General features: G+C 50.3%; 8 protein-coding genes across 8 annotated transcripts; 1 reads left to right on the top strand and 7 right to left on the bottom strand.

The window, feature by feature from the left end:
* Window positions 1–204: 204 nt before the first annotated feature.
* Window positions 205–1827, bottom strand: N7517_005473 (Aldehyde dehydrogenase N-terminal; the record flags this gene model as incomplete). The annotated part of the gene is made up of 3 exons (XM_056723203.1): window positions 205–1216; window positions 1278–1646; window positions 1700–1827. The coding sequence occupies 3 exons, from the start codon at window positions 1825–1827 to the stop codon at window positions 205–207; spliced, it is 1509 nt and encodes a 502-aa protein (XP_056579453.1).
* Window positions 1828–1900: 73 nt separating this feature from the next.
* N7517_005472 (uncharacterized protein) lies at window positions 1901–2188 on the bottom strand (the record flags this gene model as incomplete). Its single annotated transcript, XM_056723202.1, has 1 exon — window positions 1901–2188. The coding sequence occupies one exon, from the start codon at window positions 2186–2188 to the stop codon at window positions 1901–1903; it is 288 nt and encodes a 95-aa protein (XP_056579452.1).
* A 699-nt stretch (window positions 2189–2887) lies between these two features.
* N7517_005471 (peroxisomal copper amine oxidase) lies at window positions 2888–5037 on the top strand (the record flags this gene model as incomplete). Its single annotated transcript, XM_056723201.1, has 2 exons — window positions 2888–3002; window positions 3056–5037. The coding sequence occupies 2 exons, from the start codon at window positions 2888–2890 to the stop codon at window positions 5035–5037; spliced, it is 2097 nt and encodes a 698-aa protein (XP_056579451.1).
* A 1454-nt stretch (window positions 5038–6491) lies between these two features.
* On the bottom strand, window positions 6492–6738 carry N7517_005470 (uncharacterized protein; the record flags this gene model as incomplete). The annotated part of the gene is made up of 2 exons (XM_056723200.1): window positions 6492–6608; window positions 6658–6738. The coding sequence occupies 2 exons, from the start codon at window positions 6736–6738 to the stop codon at window positions 6492–6494; spliced, it is 198 nt and encodes a 65-aa protein (XP_056579450.1).
* A 581-nt stretch (window positions 6739–7319) lies between these two features.
* Window positions 7320–8264, bottom strand: N7517_005469 (phosphoglycerate dehydrogenase; the record flags this gene model as incomplete). Its single annotated transcript, XM_056723199.1, has 1 exon — window positions 7320–8264. One exon carries the CDS (start codon window positions 8262–8264, stop codon window positions 7320–7322), a length of 945 nt encoding a protein of 314 aa, XP_056579449.1.
* Window positions 8265–9083: 819 nt separating this feature from the next.
* On the bottom strand, window positions 9084–11921 carry N7517_005468 (transcription factor domain-containing protein; the record flags this gene model as incomplete). The annotated part of the gene is made up of 6 exons (XM_056723198.1): window positions 9084–9792; window positions 9856–10903; window positions 10954–11132; window positions 11195–11648; window positions 11707–11773; window positions 11823–11921. 6 exons carry the CDS (start codon window positions 11919–11921, stop codon window positions 9084–9086), a joined length of 2556 nt encoding a protein of 851 aa, XP_056579448.1.
* Window positions 11922–12785: 864 nt separating this feature from the next.
* N7517_005467 (FMN-binding negative transcriptional regulator) lies at window positions 12786–13829 on the bottom strand (the record flags this gene model as incomplete). The annotated part of the gene is made up of 1 exon (XM_056723197.1): window positions 12786–13829. One exon carries the CDS (start codon window positions 13827–13829, stop codon window positions 12786–12788), a length of 1044 nt encoding a protein of 347 aa, XP_056579447.1.
* Window positions 13830–14335: 506 nt separating this feature from the next.
* Window positions 14336–16462, bottom strand: N7517_005466 (type I 3-dehydroquinate dehydratase; the record flags this gene model as incomplete). Its single annotated transcript, XM_056723196.1, has 1 exon — window positions 14336–16462. The coding sequence occupies one exon, from the start codon at window positions 16460–16462 to the stop codon at window positions 14336–14338; it is 2127 nt and encodes a 708-aa protein (XP_056579446.1).
* Between the last annotated feature and the right edge of the window lie 244 nt (window positions 16463–16706).

Genomic DNA, 16706 nt, shown 5'->3' with positions numbered 1-16706 from the left:
AGATGTTACTCTGTAGCTTCTTTACCAACGCCACTAAAAACGCTATTTAGTAGGGAATATAAAGTCGGATTCCAGCAATATAAGATCAGAAAACAAGGAAGTCATTTTCTTTGGTAAGTCTCGCCATATGTTAGGTGTTCAATTTTGCTATGTACAATATAATATGTCCTTCCTGTAGATTTCAAAGTCCTTCGAGTCCCGTTCTCAAAGCTTAGACTTCATGTTTACATGAATAGCCTTAACATTTGAGTAAGCAGCAAGACCAGCCTCTCCAAGCTCACGACCAATACCAGATTGTTTCACGCCACCGAACGGAATACGCCAATCGCTATCATTGCTAGAGTTGATCCAGACCATACCAGCCTCGATCTTCTTAGCCACGCGATGCGCCCGAGTCAAGTTTGTCGTGAACAGTGCACTTCCAAGACCATAAGTTGAGTCATTGGCCATCTCAATGGCGTCATTCTCTTCGCTGAATCTCGCAATCACCACGAAAGGACCAAAGACCTCTTCTTGGTAGATACGCATCTTGGGCGTAACATCGGTGAAAATAGTAGGCTCAACGAAGAAACCCTTACCATCACCAACACCAGTGAAAGGCTTGCCACCCGCAACCAGTGTGGCCTTCTCAGACTTACCAATATCAATGTAAGACATGATGCGGTCGTACTGCGCCTGCGTAACCTGCGGGCCTTGGAAGGTCTCCTGCTCGAATGGATCTCCGACCTTAGAGACATTCTTAACTTGAGCCTTGAATGCCTCCAAGAAGCGGTCATAGATCTCGTCCTGTACCAGAATCCGGGATGTGGCTGTGCAGATCTGACCCTGATTGTACATGATACCGATATGGGCCCACTCAACAGCTTGCTCGAGATCCGCATCGTTAAACACAATCAGCGGACTCTTACCACCCGTCTCTAGGGTGATATTCTTCAAGTTCACGCTGGCCATCTTCATAATTTGCTTAGCTGTCGCGGTGCTTCCTGTGAAAGCGATCTTGTCCACGTCCATGTGCGACGCGAGCGCGGCTCCAGCGACGGCGCCGTGCCCATTGATGATGTTCACGACACCGGGAGGGAAGCCTGCTTCCACGATGAGGTTGGCAAGGAAGAGGATTGAGAGAGGGGTTTGCTCTGCTGGCTTGAGAACGACTGTGTTTCCGCAGGCGAGGGCTGGACCGAGCTTCCAGGCGGCCATGGCGAGGGGGAAGTTCCATCTTAAGTATCACGGTTAGCAAGCGGCTTCGCGATGTATGATGATAGGTCTGCGGAACTTACGGGATAATTTGGCCACAGACACCAACGGGCTCCCGCACGGTGTAGGCGAACTTATCCGGAGTTGTATCGATGACCTGGCCAAAAACCTTGTCGGCGTATCCCCCGTAGTAACGGATTGTCTCGGCGGTCTCGGTAAGGTCGTCATTGAAGGAAACGGAATATGGCTTTCCATTGTCGATCGTTTCGATAGTGGCGAGCGTGGCGCGGTTGTCCTCGATAAGCTGGGCCAGGCGGTTCATCAGCTTGCCGCGATCAAGGCCGGGTAGGTCGCGCCAACAGGGGTTACTCAGAGCAGAGCGAGCTGCCTTGACGGCCTTGTCAACATCCTGGGCGGAAGCTGCGTGGACTGATGTGATCTCCTTTGCGGTTCTATTTGACTACCAGTTAGCTATGACATCCAGATATGGAAGTCTCTCACGTACGTGGGATTGATGCTGGCAATCTTCTCGCCAGTCGAACACTTGACCCATTGGTTGTTGATGAACAAGCCGGTGGGCTGGGTCCAAGTGTGGCCGTTAGGGGCTGTGAGCTGAACAGACAAATCGGCCATATTTTATGTGCTTCGTGTTGTGAGTGACTTCTGGTAGGAGAAGATGATGGAGCTAGATGAGATGAATTTGTAACTAGTTCTTAAACCCAAGCTCAGCTATGGAAATTGCGATAAGTGCTTCGGGTGGACATGCCATTCCAGGCACCTTATCGGATGCATGGGCCAGGCACCCCACACGAGAGAGATCCTCCGGATTTGTGAAGTTAAAACAGGGGGTTGATGTGGATTGACGCGGATAGACATGGATTGACTTGAGACGGGCGTTGATAGGCCGAGCTAACCCAAATAGGAAAGTCCATGCACGGGCTGTCGCATCCTTTGGGTTGATGATATCGTCGATGGCTTGCTCTCCTGGTTGCATAGGTATGTAATTTGAATATCTATCTTTTTTCCCTACACAGTAAAGGTGAGATTGCATGATAACCCGTGGACTGGTCAGCCCTGGAGCCTCTTGGAACCTTGGAAGAAGGCCAAGCTTACATAACCTCCATGCGACGGAACCTTCCAGGGTTCCAAGGTTGGAAATAAGCTTGATTTAACGCCTTGGCATCTCCTTGCCCAGCCGCGTTTCCCCCAATTAGTCTATCAGATCAGATATTGTCGAATTGGAGTCTTACCTAGCGTGGACACACGGTCTTTCCTATAAGACTTGCCTTATTAGGCCAACACTTAGCAGATGAATGTGGCCAACACATCTACCCGAGCCGTTGCAATGCGATTGGCTGGAAGACTTTGATGGCAAACGCTTTACGCAAAAGATATTATGGCATAGAATCAAAGTCTCAGACAAATTCCGTGCAAAGACACATATTCTCCAAACTTTAACCCAAATTGAGCAACGGCGAGAGAACCCACTCTCGGGACCATTCGCTTTGTCTGAGACTCTTATATTGTAGAGATCCCGACTACCCGACTGGGAAGGTACATGCGGGGAAATTCGATCAGATATTCAAGGCCCATTAGCTATATAATGTCTATCGCTGCTTTGAAATGGAGCTTCTGGTTTGCTACAACTCTACAACTCCATCTTTCCTTTTGATACCCCTTGTACATCTTCGTCATGGCGTCTGCCCCTGATACCGAGTCAATTCCTGGCTACACAATCTTCCGTGAGGGGGATTATGAGAGTGTTGCCGCTGCTGCCATGCTGCCGCAAGCCACCCCGCACCCGTTAGGTATGACATGCCTCTACATAAACTCCGAGAGCACTGCTAACTCCGAACCCTAGACCAACTTTCTATTAAAGAAATTCCCGAGGCAGCAAAGATCATCCGGGATTATGCCAACCCTAAGTCTATCAAGTTCAACTGCCTCACACTCCGTGAACCCCTCAAAGCGGAATACCGGGCATTCCGTGCTGGCGCCGTCCCAGCTCCTGCGCGTCGTGCTTTCGCCATTGTCATTGTGCGCGACACCAACAAAATCGCAGAGGTGGTGGCCAATCTCGCCACTGGCAAAGTTGAGGAATGGAAGGAAGTTCACGATGTCATGCCTACCCTCACCCTAGAGGACCTCGATGTGATGGAGCGTGCTGCCCGTAAGGACGCCCGCGTCATCCATGCCTGCAAGGAAATCGGTATCACCGATATGAGCAAGGTTTTCTTTGACGCATGGGCTATCGGCATCGATGAGCGCTGGGGATATGATCACCGCCTCCAGCAGGGTCTGGCTTACTATCGCAGCTCCGAGTTCGATAACCAATACGCCCACCCTCTGGATTTCAGTGTTGTTGCCGACACCGATACAGAGGAGGTTCTCAGCGTTGACATTCGCTACGTGAACGGTGAGCGAACCGCTGTCCCTCTCAAGGAGCACAACTACCTCCCCAAATTCATTGGCGACAAGTACAAACACGATCGGCTCAAGCCTATCGACATCACCCAGCCTGAGGGTGTGTCTTTCAAGGTCCGCGGTAACGAGCTGACCTGGGCCAACTTCAAGATGCACATTGGTTTCAACTACCGCGAAGGTATTGTCATTTCCGATGTGCGCACCCACGACATGTACGAGGACCGCGAGCGCACTCTTTTCAACCGCATCTCCGTCGTTGAGATGGTTGTTCCCTATGGCTGCCCCGAGAAGCCCCATCACAAGAAGCACGCTTTCGACGTCGGCGAGTATGGCACTGGTCTGATGACCAATTCCCTGAAGTTGGGTTGCGATTGCAAGGGTGCCATCCACTACATGGATGGTGTCATGTCTACTTCCAAGGGTGAGGCCGCCGTAGTCAAGAACGCCATCTGCATTCATGAGGAAGACAATGGCCTCCTCTACAAGCACACCGACTTCCGTGACGGCACAGTGATCTCCGCCCGCGATCGCAAGCTCATCGTCTCCCAAATTATTACCGCCGCGAACTACGAATACGGCTTCTATCACACCTTCACCCTAGACGGTACCTACAAGTTGGAGGTGAAGCTCACCGGTATGCTGAATACCTACTGCATGCACCCAACCGAAACCGCCGCCCCCTTTGGCACAGAAGTCGCCCCCTCCATCACCGCCCACAACCACCAACATCTGTTCTCCCTCCGTATTGACCCGGAGATCGATGGCCAAAACAACACCGTCGTCCAAAATGATGCTGTCTCCGCCGAAGCCGCGGTAGGATCCCCAGAGAACCCCTACGGCAACGGCTTCTACAGCAAGAAGACTTCCCTCCGCACATCCCTCGAGGGCGCCGCAGACTACTGCTACGAGACCAACCGATCATGGGACATCATCAACCCGAACCGCATGAACACAATCGCCAAGAAGCCCGTCGCCTACAAGATCCTCAACAACAACTGCCCCCCTATGCTCGCCAAGCCCGGCAGCACCGTCTGGAAGCGGGCCGCTTTCGCTCGGAAGCCCCTCTGGGTTACTCCTTACAAGGACTACGAGCTCTTCCCGGCTGGTGACTACGTTTGCCAGTCTGACGGTTCTGAGGGACACCCTCACAACCCCACCATCGCCGACTGGGCGCAGCGCAATGAGAACATCGAGAACACCGACATCGTCTGCTACATGCAGTTCGGTCTAACGCATTTCCCGCGTACTGAGGATTTCCCTGTCATGCCTGCTGAGCCGGTTAGCATTATGCTGCGTGCGTCCAACTTCTTTGAGAAGAATCCTGGTCTCTGGGTGCCGCCTTCAGCTATTTGTGTTGATACCCAGTCGAAGAATGCGTTCCCTTCTTCTTGTTGTGCCCCGAGTAAATCGCGGATGTAAAGGAAGACGGAGCGATGGCATTGATTTATGGTATGGTGTTTGGAAATGGGTGGTATTTGAGTTTATTTTGCTGTACATAGTAAATCGTACATATTATTGTCCTCTTTCTTTAAATCAAATTCATTTTGATCAAACTTATCACTTTTCTCTGTGTTCTGGTGGATTCTAGAGTTTCCCTTGGAATTCTGCCTTGATTTCTGTCGTCTGTGTGTGTTCTTCTGGGTTCTTCTTTCCATTGATGCAAGGAACTGCTGACGGCCTAGGACTGGCATTTTGTTTCCAATCGCCTATTTATATCATGACCTCCGTCACCCTCTTTCTCTTTCCCCCTTCATCATTCATCCTCCTACCCTTTCCTCTCTCTTGGCCACTATACACTAGAAACGCCCGTATATATATATCTTCACTATTTAGCACAGTAAAACGTGTGCTAGTATTCAATTATCTTTGTCGAGATGAGAGGTACCCAATACATGGGAAGCGAGGGAAACATGTAACATCGCCAACAACAGCTCCGAGAGCAATTCTCTTCATCCATCAGATATTGACAGCATGACGAGAAAATGAGATTCGTCAACATTGACAAGAAAGGACACGATTACGGCCCAGTTTACCGCCATGGAAGCCATCACTCAACCTTCCTTGCCCTGCTACAACATGAATTCTCAGAGATTGCAAGTTTACACGTTTTCCATCCTAAGAATGGATATCGAGATACAGCGACAGATCCTCATCCATTGTTCTAGAAAGACATACCCTCGACTAAGCATCTCGCTTGTCATCGCTGTGGATCTGTGGTGCCCAAGGGTCTCAATCTATTAATCAGTGCCGCACGAAGTACCCGGCACAGGTTGGCGAAACGCACGGTTGGAACTCGGAACCAATCCTTGTCCCAGCTGTGGAAAGTGCTTCCCCAAAATTAAAACTCAGTTGCTGGGGTGTGAAGACCCATTGCAGTCGTTTGAACATAGCCCCATGGTTGCTACATGGGCCTTGTAACTATTGTAAAGTAGGTATTTCAGTGTATGTTGAACTCGTTCCAGGTCAAGCGGTGACACTTGTGCAGTTGATAGCCATCCAGGTCTCTTGTAACAAGCCTCGGGCTATGTCTATGTTGCAATGACTGGGTCTTCACGCCCACGCAACTGGGCTTTGCAAAGGTCTCCACCATGAAAGGCTATTTCCACAACTGTGGCAAGAAGTGATTCCAAGTTCCAACTATGGGTTATCCAAAGCTGGGCTGGTGCACTTTATAACATGTTCGTTGAGGCTTTGGGGCCTTTCATATCAGAAGTTTTGGTAAGTCGCGTACTTGGCTTACATTATTTTATTCCATATTGTTTCTTGTCCTGGTCTCGTTGTAGCTTCTGTCTGCTCCATACCGTTTCGTACCCTATATACTCATTTTTCTACCACCAGCTGTTACATACATTCTCGATGCCGACAAAGGTCCCTCACCATATTAGACTGTAAGTCCAGTGAGCCCGCTTTGAGTCCATCACTCGGTACTTCTTGGATGTACGCTGGGCCTTCGACGGCAGCTGCTCTCCTGTACCCGGGCGCTGACCATACTGTCGTGTTGTAGTGAAAAATGAATACTTTAACCTCATTCTTACATACAATTATGCGCTGAGATGCTGAGTACCAAGTATCCAAGAACTTGCTAGCCTCCCCTTGACCTTCGAAGATACTCTTTGTCATACTTGCAATAGATAATTTTCTATCGATATTGCGTAGCTTGAGTACTAGGCTGTCACAAATACCTACGCAGCTCAAATGCAAGCTGGCTATTGCAAGTGGTGCAAGTAGCTACTTTGCAGGTAAGAAGATGGTCGGGAATTTCATGCTTGCCTGGTATTCAGCATTCAATCTGGTGGTGCCAGCAACTGGTGAATTCGCGAATCCAATACCTTCGGAGCTGGACTAGCTGGACAACTTGGTTGATTATTTAAAAATTTGCCTATAGAACTTCAATATTGGAGACAGATCTTATATGTACTTTTCTTTGTCTCCATACTCTATCATACGGAACTTAAATGGAGAGTGGGGAGAACGGGGAGAATGATCTGGATGAGATTTGTCAATATCTAAAATAATCATTGGTCAATCTAACGACACTCCAGAAATAGTCTTAGGCTAGCAACACACGTAGTAATATTCCAAAAGAGCCATAGAGCTGACGTCCACGTGTGGCATCTAACCTTCACTTCATCTATGCATATGTATATGTACTCATGAAATCTATCAAACAAGAAACCTCCAAAACTACCTCCATATCAAGCTCAAATAATATTCTTCAACTCCTGCCCAGCAAGGAGTCGTCTCAGGTTATACGCAATAAGCGCCTCAGCCTCACGCGGGCGTCCGCCAGCAGCATGAGGCGAGAGGATAAGGTTAGGCGCGGCATAAAGCTTGGACTCCTTCGGCAGCGGTTCAGCGGAGAAAACATCCAACGCCGCGCCACCAATGCTACCCTTCTCAAGCGCCTCAAGCAGGGCATCTTCATCAACAGAAGTGCCCCGGCCAACATTAACAACCCAAGCGTGCTTTGGCAGCAACGCCAAGCGCTCAGCACTCAGTGCACCATTGGTACTTGCCGACCCAGGCAGAATCATAACAAGGGCATCAGTCTTGGGGAGAATCTCTTGCAAGCGATCCTCCGCAACAACCTCATAGCCATGACGCACGCCCGTGCTCCGTGCAACACCGGTAACATTAGCCCCGAGCGCAGTCAGCACGGGCGCAAGGCACTTGGCAATATTTCCGAATCCCCAGATAGTAACATTGGCACCCTTGAGGGTACGGAAAGTGCCAGGGGCGCGGTCAGGCTGGGCGCCGCCTAGATGACCGGGCCACTCGCCGCGGGACTGGTAATCGCGCATTTCATAGAAGCGGCGTGCAGCGTTGAGTAGCATGCCAAGGGTGTGTTCAGCGACTGTTTCATCGTGCAGGCCGGAGCCGGTTGTGATAGCGACACGGGATGCATCAAAGCCCGCAGCAAGGACGTCATTTGGACCGGCTGCTAGCGACTGGATCCAGCGGAGGTTCTTCATGCGGGAGGCTGCGTCGCGGAGGTTCGAAGCTTTATTGCTCCATGTTACTAGGAACTCTGCATCGATTAGGGATTCGGGAATTGGTTGTGTGACATCGTAGGGATGCAATTCGACGGAGAAGCCTTCCAGGGACTTTGTGTCGATGTGGAGGGAGGTGGGGTAGAGGAGCTTCATTTTGGGGGATTGGAGGTGATTTGTTAAAGTCTTGAGGCGTTGGTTGGGCGACATCAAGAGGGGATGGTCAAGCTTCTTATGCCGAGAGTGACAAATCTGTTGCAACGCGGGGGTCCCGCGGTCTCGGCGGAGCTCCGCCGAAACCGGGGTAACTCCGGGAGGAGGGCACGGATGCCGATGACCAACGTCAGGTGACTTGGTACGACCGGTCAGGTAAACTTTGAACCGAGGGGGAAATAGATGAGATAGCTGAGAATTAGTAGCAGTGCAATTCGGTCTAGCTCTGAGAAGGGCATTATATGATAAATTCATGATAGGATTGAGTATGGGTATAAAATGTGTTAAAAGTGTACATGAAGTTTATCAAGAACTGAAGGACCAAAAGCACCGTTGAAAGGCATTGTACGCTAGCCATATCTAATTAACACGTGATATCGCATACATTCTTAGGGAGAGTACAAAATTTCTGTGTTAATTGGAAGATCTGGTGATTTTGTAAGGGCTAGCTTCCATTAAACTTATCGTCAACTCCTCATGGACTTGTCAACATATCGTTTGTTAACTGCACTTTTTTTTCTAGGTCATCTGATGTTCATGTATGAATACCCTATGTACACTAGGCCTACGTGCTATATATTCTCCTTTGGGTACGACATATACCCAGCAAATCAACTCAGACAAGATAAGTAAAACAATTAGCAAAATGGGTATCAGTCGATTCGGCCACAGCCTACAAAAAACAACAAGCTATACAGCGAAGAATATACACCGAACGAAAATATATACGGGGAATCATAATCCCAAACACTAATTTTCCACCTACGAAGCACCATCTTTCTCAATAGGAATCTCGGGACCACTTTCGACAGCACCGGTACCCGTCAAAAAGAAGTCGAGCTCACTAGGCCCGCCCTGCGAGTTCTCATTTTCAGCGAGCTGTTCCAGCAAGCTCAAGAAAGGGTCCTTTTCAGATGTGCCCTCGCTGCCGGCTGTGGTATGGGTGCCACTAGTTTGGGACTGGGCACCTGGGGTCAGGGCCGACTGCCCCATTCCGTTTATGTTTGCGTGAGCGGTGTCGAATGGGAAGGTTGCATACTGCGGGTTTGGGGGCGGTGTTGGTGCTATGTTCAGGCTGCCGTCGGTGAGGAAGGCTGGTGGGGAAAGGCCGAAGGTCGAGGGGGAGAAGCCTGGGATGGAGAGGTGGGTGTTTTCTGATGTGCCGGGACCGGATAGGTCTGTCCCGGTTGGGAGGGAGAATATGGAGGGTAGAGATGGTGACTGTTGGTTTTGATTGCTTGGCATCGCGTGAAATTGAAGGGTGGGCGAGAGGGAGGCCAGGTGGGAGGTTTTCTGGGACCGAGAATGGGGATGGGAGTGCAGACGATCGGTGTCTGATCCCTGGGTGGATGTTAATGGCGTCGAGGGCCCGGGCCGTGTGGTGGAGAAGTAAGACGATGGATTCTGATACGAGGGTGCAGCGAGTGGTCGTTGGTAGTAGTGATCTTGGCGATCGATGAAGTTTGCATTACTGTCTCCATAGTTAGTGATCATATAATATCTATACGAAAGATGAAATCAACAGGCGACTTACCTTGGAGCCAGATCATCCCCCGCATCTATGAGCCGAACATGAGATCCATCCAAAGTCAGACCGGGATATCGGTCGAGGAAGTCTTCGAGGTGGAAGACTGGGGAGAAGCGCATTGGGCTACTGGCAAGATTGCGGACCAACTCGGAGTGACACGTATAGATAGTCTGGAGCAGCTCTCGTTGATGCTGCACGCCAGTCCAAATATTACGCAACCAAGCAAGCTGGTGCATCTCCCGAGTCAGGAATTCAGCGCTGGAAGAGAAAACTTCTCCTTCGCGGCCCTTGTAGTGCACGCCGTGAACATGCACAGTCCCCGCTGTGCACACACAATAGCCGACAAAGGCAGGCCACTCAACCAGCGGGGAACTCCGACCTAGTTCAACTAGCTCTGCGATGGCATTGGAGTGCGAAAAGCACAAGTTCGTGGCCTCGATTTGCCAGGACTGATGCTGCCCTGTCCCTCGGAGCTCTACCAAGTCAATGGGTAGGAACGGGCGGTAGATCAAACAGTGCACCAGATGGTAGATCAACTTGCTCAGCAAAAGTGTTGTACTCTCGGGGTGGCCGAACAATGCATCGATAGATGCAAAGACGTCCTGCGTACCAGCCGCCCAGATATCCAATTCTTGACGTATCTTGGATAGATTAGAAAGCGCATGCCATGGGAAGTGGGAGTCGCCTTTCACTCCACCGGCCGCCAGGTACTTATTAGTGACACCAAGAATACGCGTGATATCGATCAGTAAAGAGGCAGCACTTGGTGATTTGCGCCTGGAGTCGGCGGAATATTGAATATTCGGGCCGACATGGAAGAGCTCTCCCTCCATATTCAGACCAGCTGCATGTGGTGACCAAGAGGGTAGGCGCAGAACAACCGAATGATCAGTAATCAGACATGGACGTCGAGATCCACAGTTAATGAATCTGTCCATCAAGTAAACAGACCAGAACAGCCGGCGCCTCATTTCTCGCTCGGCGGGCGCGACATTGAGCTTAGAGGGAGCCTCGCGGTACAAATCTAGAGCGACGATCATGGCCACGCAATTTGCTGATCATTATTAGTGAAAATCATTCAAGTAGGATCGAGCCCAAACATACAGAATGTCATGTAAGCTTTCTTTCCTAAACCATAGGCGTAGAAAGCTTGCGAAAGTAACAATAGAGTCTGCAATCCTTCTACGGTAGGATTGTCGACTTCAATCATGCGTCGTGCCTGTAGCGCCGCATCGAGTCCAGTACGCATTGCCTGGTCCACTTGACCAGGCGAAGTTGTGTACCTGAGGTTCATCAGTCAAACATGTAAAGCATGTGACAAGACTTGGAAACTTGGTAGTTTTACCTCACTGTCATTGCTGATATAGCCATGGCCAAATACGGAGGCAATTGGTTCAGTTGATGGCGCTGTCGTGTTGTTGCCTCGTCTAGTATATAGAATGGTTTACCGTGCAATCGCTCAAAGTAAATATCGAGGATCGCATCTGATAAAGGTCCATTATTTGTCGGAGAGGGCTGTTGGAGAAGACTAGCTGAGTGGCCGGTCGGCCTAGGGAAGGAATCCACATGCTGCGAAAGAGAAGTTGACAGAGTAGATCGATCACTCGAAGAATAAAGACTAAATGAGGTGTCGATAGTGTTGCGACGGGTGGGAAAACTCGGGGGATCGTCCGGGGTATCGGGGGAAGTGGGCGAGATGGGGTTTTTTTCGTCGTGGAGTCGTTTCTCCAACCCATCGACCCGCTTGAGGAGAGCTTCTAACACATCCGTCTTGGGGCCCCGTTTTTTGGGGACGGCATCTTGAATATAAGATCAACGGGGGAATCATGTGATTTGGAGGGGATATAATTGACTTACCATAAAGACATGGGCACTGGAAGACCTTACATGCCTCGCAGCTCGGTCGCAACCGATTACATTTGATCTATGACGAGTTAGAGACAGCCAATTGCAAGTAGATAAACTGGACAGACCTTCCGTTTGCGACAAGATTTGCAGTTCATAGTTTCGCGCGGCTCGACCGTCGCACGGCGGGGCGTGAGACGGTCGATGCTGACCTGAGGACGAGACATGGCACATCTACATGGAAGAGAGAGATAAGAAGAAGAAAGAAAATGGCCTTGGCCAAAGAGAAATCAAGGGCATTGCCGTGGCGTTTAGAAAAAAAAAAAAAAAAACCCTATACCAGGTTGCGGAGAGAAAGAAATGCGGAGAAGTGATGTCCCGCCGGAATTCCCTAGTTTGGGGCTGACATCGGGATATTTGATTTCGATTTATATGGGATTAAATAGGCGATTTAGCCTATTAACTGTATATATCTGCGTATTCTTATTCTTATTTTGAGTTTACTCTACATCTAACCTCCTATTCCACATCAATCGAGTCCCCTTTAATCTGAGTATAACATGGCGGGAGTAATTTCCTTTTACGGAATACCCTTAGGGCTCCGACGCCAACATCCGAATTGTGAAGGTACCCCATAATTGCAGGTCTAATGGCACATAATTGCATCTAATTGCAGTAGCTTAGCATATTTAGCCAATGAATACCTATATTATGGCCATCACCCCATCATGGGGTTCTCAGTTATCGCTTGGACCCCTATTAAGTCTCCTCAATTTACCCGAAGTGTCTCCTGCAGAACCATCTAGTATTTAAACGTATGAAGGTGTTAATTTACTGGCCCATGCTGAACTGCACATGTGATCATCCATTCTAGCTGCTGTTTTTGATGCGGAACATCCATCCTAGTCTTCTTTTAACTTTCTAAATGGTTTGTGCTTTTGTCAAATTCCCCCAAAGCCACATGCTCTCTATTCTATGCCAAGTCTAAACATATACCAAGACCGTTGGTGGACTTGGCACGAGTAATATGGACTTTGAGTATACTCCGTACCCCTAATCTATAAAGGGAAAAAAAAAACCGCAAAATAACCTCACCCAAGCAAAACTTTTCCCCTCTTCACAAACTCCGCCATATCCCTCGCCGTCCCACCTATCGTCTCCAATCCCTCAACAACACCTACACGATCATTAATCGGTCGTTCCTGACTAACCTTAAACCGGCCCTCAATCCGCGTGATGTCAATCCTCATCCCAACAATATTCTTCAAAAGCGCGGCAATGTACTCCCGTGGCGCATCGGAGGTTTTCCAAGGCTTCGGCAATGCCGAGGCGTTGCCATGCCCGCTAGCTTCGGTCGGCGCCGTTTTCACCCCCTGATGGAGCTCCTCCAGGTCTGGGCTCTGGTTCTGACTCAGGTTTTGGTGATGGGGTGGATCCCCATCCCTATTCCCAGTTCCACTTCCACCTCCCCCGTGTTTGACATTTGACGCCGAAATCAAACCAGTCTCATCTTGAAACCCCATTACGCCTTCCTCTCCAAGCTGGGCTAAATCGCCGAGCTGTTGTCGTAAGAACAGCTCTGTTTGCTCATCTTTCGTGTCGTGGTAGATAGTCGCCCGACCGTAGACCTGCACCGCGGCGTAATTCCACGTCGGAGCAACCCTGCCTGTGGCAGGTTTGGACTCTGTGTAGAAGTGGGGGGTGATGTAGTGGTCTACTGGGCTGGTGAACACGATTAAGACCTCACCAGGGAGTGTGTGGCCTGTGGATATTGTTGCTTCTTCTGTAGGACTTGTTATAGGAAATGCGCCCGGGATACTAATTGTTTTGCTGTATCCCAAAGCAGATTCTACCATTGCTTTGCTTTGCGGGTTTTGGCGCGCGATGTGGCCACGGAGGACTCCCATGGAGGGATGTGGCTGTAAGATGGTGTTTTCATCGGCTAATTTTGCTTCCTTTGACGATTCTGGTTCGAAGGTTGTTTCACTGTCCAACACCCAGGGGATGTGGCTGCATTGGAGGGTCGGGTGATTCTCCGAAGTGAGAGAAGTGGTGAGGACACCTAGTGGGTGTTGTTTGATGAAGGAGTGGAGGGTTGGGAGGTCTCGGACTGCATGATCAGGACGCAGATGCATTTTTGTTTCTGTGAATTTCTAAAAATGGAATATATGCAGAGGTAAAGAAAAACAAGGCCTGGGCTGAAGAAAGCTCGGGTGTTGACCCCGGATTTTGTGATAAGTCCTTATCTTTCAGGGGCATCTAGCCCTGAAGGTATATATATCGCTCGGTAGCAGCCATGAAACATGGATTTTATGCAATTATGAATCAAAATATCAAAATGCCAATGTGGCAGAGCCAAGCACAGCGCCTATTACCAGCAAGATATACCTGCAGCAACGTCGAAATACCCAGTGCAGTTGATCCTACAAAACATGCCTAGGGACAATAAAACACCATTCCTTGGACTTGAACTAGTCACAACACTAAACATCCCTGGATCTCACATGACGCGGATAACCCTACAAAAAGATACCTCCAACCCCTAAACAAAATCCCGATCCAACGTCAAGATCTATTGCATCAACAACAGAGAGTAAATGAACCGCAATTTACCTACGTAGGTATGCAGTATACTTTATAACTAGAACAAAGGCCTTCCAGACGCCATGCGAACAAAGTCAAACGGCACATTCTGCCCAACAAGCAGCCTCAGCGTCTCAACAGTCGTCCAGGCACTAACATCTTCGACTCCATACGCCGTCCACCCAGCACTAGTAGCAACAGCCAAAGGATCTCCCTTCCTCGGCCCACTTGTAAGATCAAGATAAACCTTTCCACGAGTAGAACGAGGCGATGAACGGCCGTTTACACCATAATGTCGCAGCAGAGGCTGCACGAGCAGCGATTTCTCTGGCGGAAGCGCAGAGACAATAACAAAGGGCTGCTCGACCCGTTGGACAGATTGGATGGATGTGAACGGCTCGAGACCCGCAGCGAGTGGGCCATTCGCTTTAAAGCCGACTGTGTAGATTGTGCCAATGGCCAGACTGCGTAGTGCGAAAATCGCCGCGGAAGCGTCTGCTTCCGAGCCGGCGAGGATGATCGCTGCGCGGCTGCGGTATGCGGATGGAACGTATTCGCGCGTCAGTGTTGCGCGGATACCCTTCCAGGCGGCATTTTCACCGATGAATCGGGAGGTTCCGGGTACGGCTTCGCCCGGTGTCATGGCGATTGTGTCGACTAACCCGATTGCGCGGGCTGCGTCGCTAACTGCGGGGATGAAACCGGTTGTGCTTGGGACTGGGGGGTTGACGTAGGCGCCGCCGAAATGTGGTTGTAGGAGGACGGATTCCATGGAGCCTTTGGGGCCGCGGTCGACTGAGGTGAAGTTGTGCGGGAGACCGAGCTCGTTCAGGCATTTCTCCATGAACATTGAGTGTGGAGTTGAGCGGAATGAGCCGATGGCGTAGAGGTCGCGTCTGGGGAGTTGGCCCATTATGTGTAGGGCTTCGTTGATCTCCGCTGCGGTTAGTTGACCCGGAGCGGCGATCATTGGGAGAAGGGGGTGGGTGATTGGAGAGAAGACGGTGTTGAGGGCTCGAGATAACTGGCCCATTTGGCCCATGTTGACTGCTGAGAGGAGTGGGCCTGGGCCGCGGTTTTTAATGGTCGAGCGGAAGTATTCTAGCTCGTAGTTCTCTTGGATTGTGTTAACCATGGCGATCATCTTCACGACGTCGGCGTATTTGGCGCTTTCCGTAAATATGCGCTGCGCCTCTTCAGATGTCCACTTCCAGGTTCCAGAGAAGTCATGGAACGCAGATAAAATCATACTATGGCCCTTTTTCTCAAACAGCTGGCGCCGGATCTTCTCTGGCAGCCATAGTTCCACATCAATATACTCGACTCCCCACTGTATCGCACGCCGCAAGTACTTATAAAAGAGCGCAGGGTCATCTAGTGGAAACTTGCCATTTTCCCTCGTACAACGAACAGTAAAGATGATCGGCAACTCAGTATGCTGCCGCAGCAACATCAACTGCTGACCAACATACTTCAAACTCGGAACAGGAGGAATGGTCGAACCCTCCGGTGCAGGCTCAACCAGCAGGTCCACACGGATCTCAACAGCATCAGACCCCACAGACAAGATATCCAAATTTGGCAAAGCAGCATGCACATCAGGGAAAGTCGTCGAGATAAAATTCGTCCTAGTCTTCGTTCGCAAATCGTCATGCGGCCTCGTCTGACCAAGAATCAGAGACAGAAACCGCGACAGATCCCGGCGTAGGAACGGACTCCGCGAATATAAGAACTCATAGTCGCAGCTCTCGGTGAGCGAGTCTTCCGGCGCAGACCCGTCTTCCACACAGTATGTGTTTACTAAAACCAGAGATGATCGCTCGCATCCTTGCAAGCTCCGTGCTAGATCACACGCTAGGATCCCCGCTACCACTGCATCGTTGGCTCGCGCAAGCACCCCAAGCGACGCCTCCGTTGTCCATGGCTTGCCTAGAACTTCCGCTACCAGTTGTACGATATGATCTTGGTTCTGGCCGTATATGATCACGACAGTCCCCGCGGCAGTATTGGCGGCCGTTGCGGCGATGTCCGTGGCAGTCTGATCTTTGGGCGCGGAAGCTGGCGGAGAGGAATAGGGGATTGTTGTAGCATTGGAAGGGACGGCGATATTGGAATTTGCGCTGGGCGGATCCTGGGCCTTGAGGGCGGCAGAGACGGGGGAATCATCGAGCAGCGGCGTGGCCATGTGCTGCGGAAAGGCTGTCGGAATCATAGCATAGCAGTCCCAAGTGTTTTCATACTTGGTGCTGGGTCGGGATGTATATGCAGGTCGAAGTATGGGTCGAGACGGGTAAAAATGGTGAGTCGGGGAGGGGGGAATGAGGGAGCGCAAGGACCACGAAGGCTTTTTTTCTAATTCGCCTCTGGATGTGACGGCCAGGACCCGGGTAGGGTAACAGTAGGTAGTATCGTAAAGCAATTAGGAAAAG

This window comes from Penicillium concentricum (genome assembly GCF_028827145.1).
Source record: "Penicillium concentricum strain IBT 3081 chromosome Unknown utg000002l_segment0_segment0, whole genome shotgun sequence".
NCBI classification, from domain to species: domain Eukaryota; kingdom Fungi; phylum Ascomycota; class Eurotiomycetes; order Eurotiales; family Aspergillaceae; genus Penicillium; species Penicillium concentricum.
This window is presented reverse-complemented; position numbering and strand designations above follow the sequence as displayed.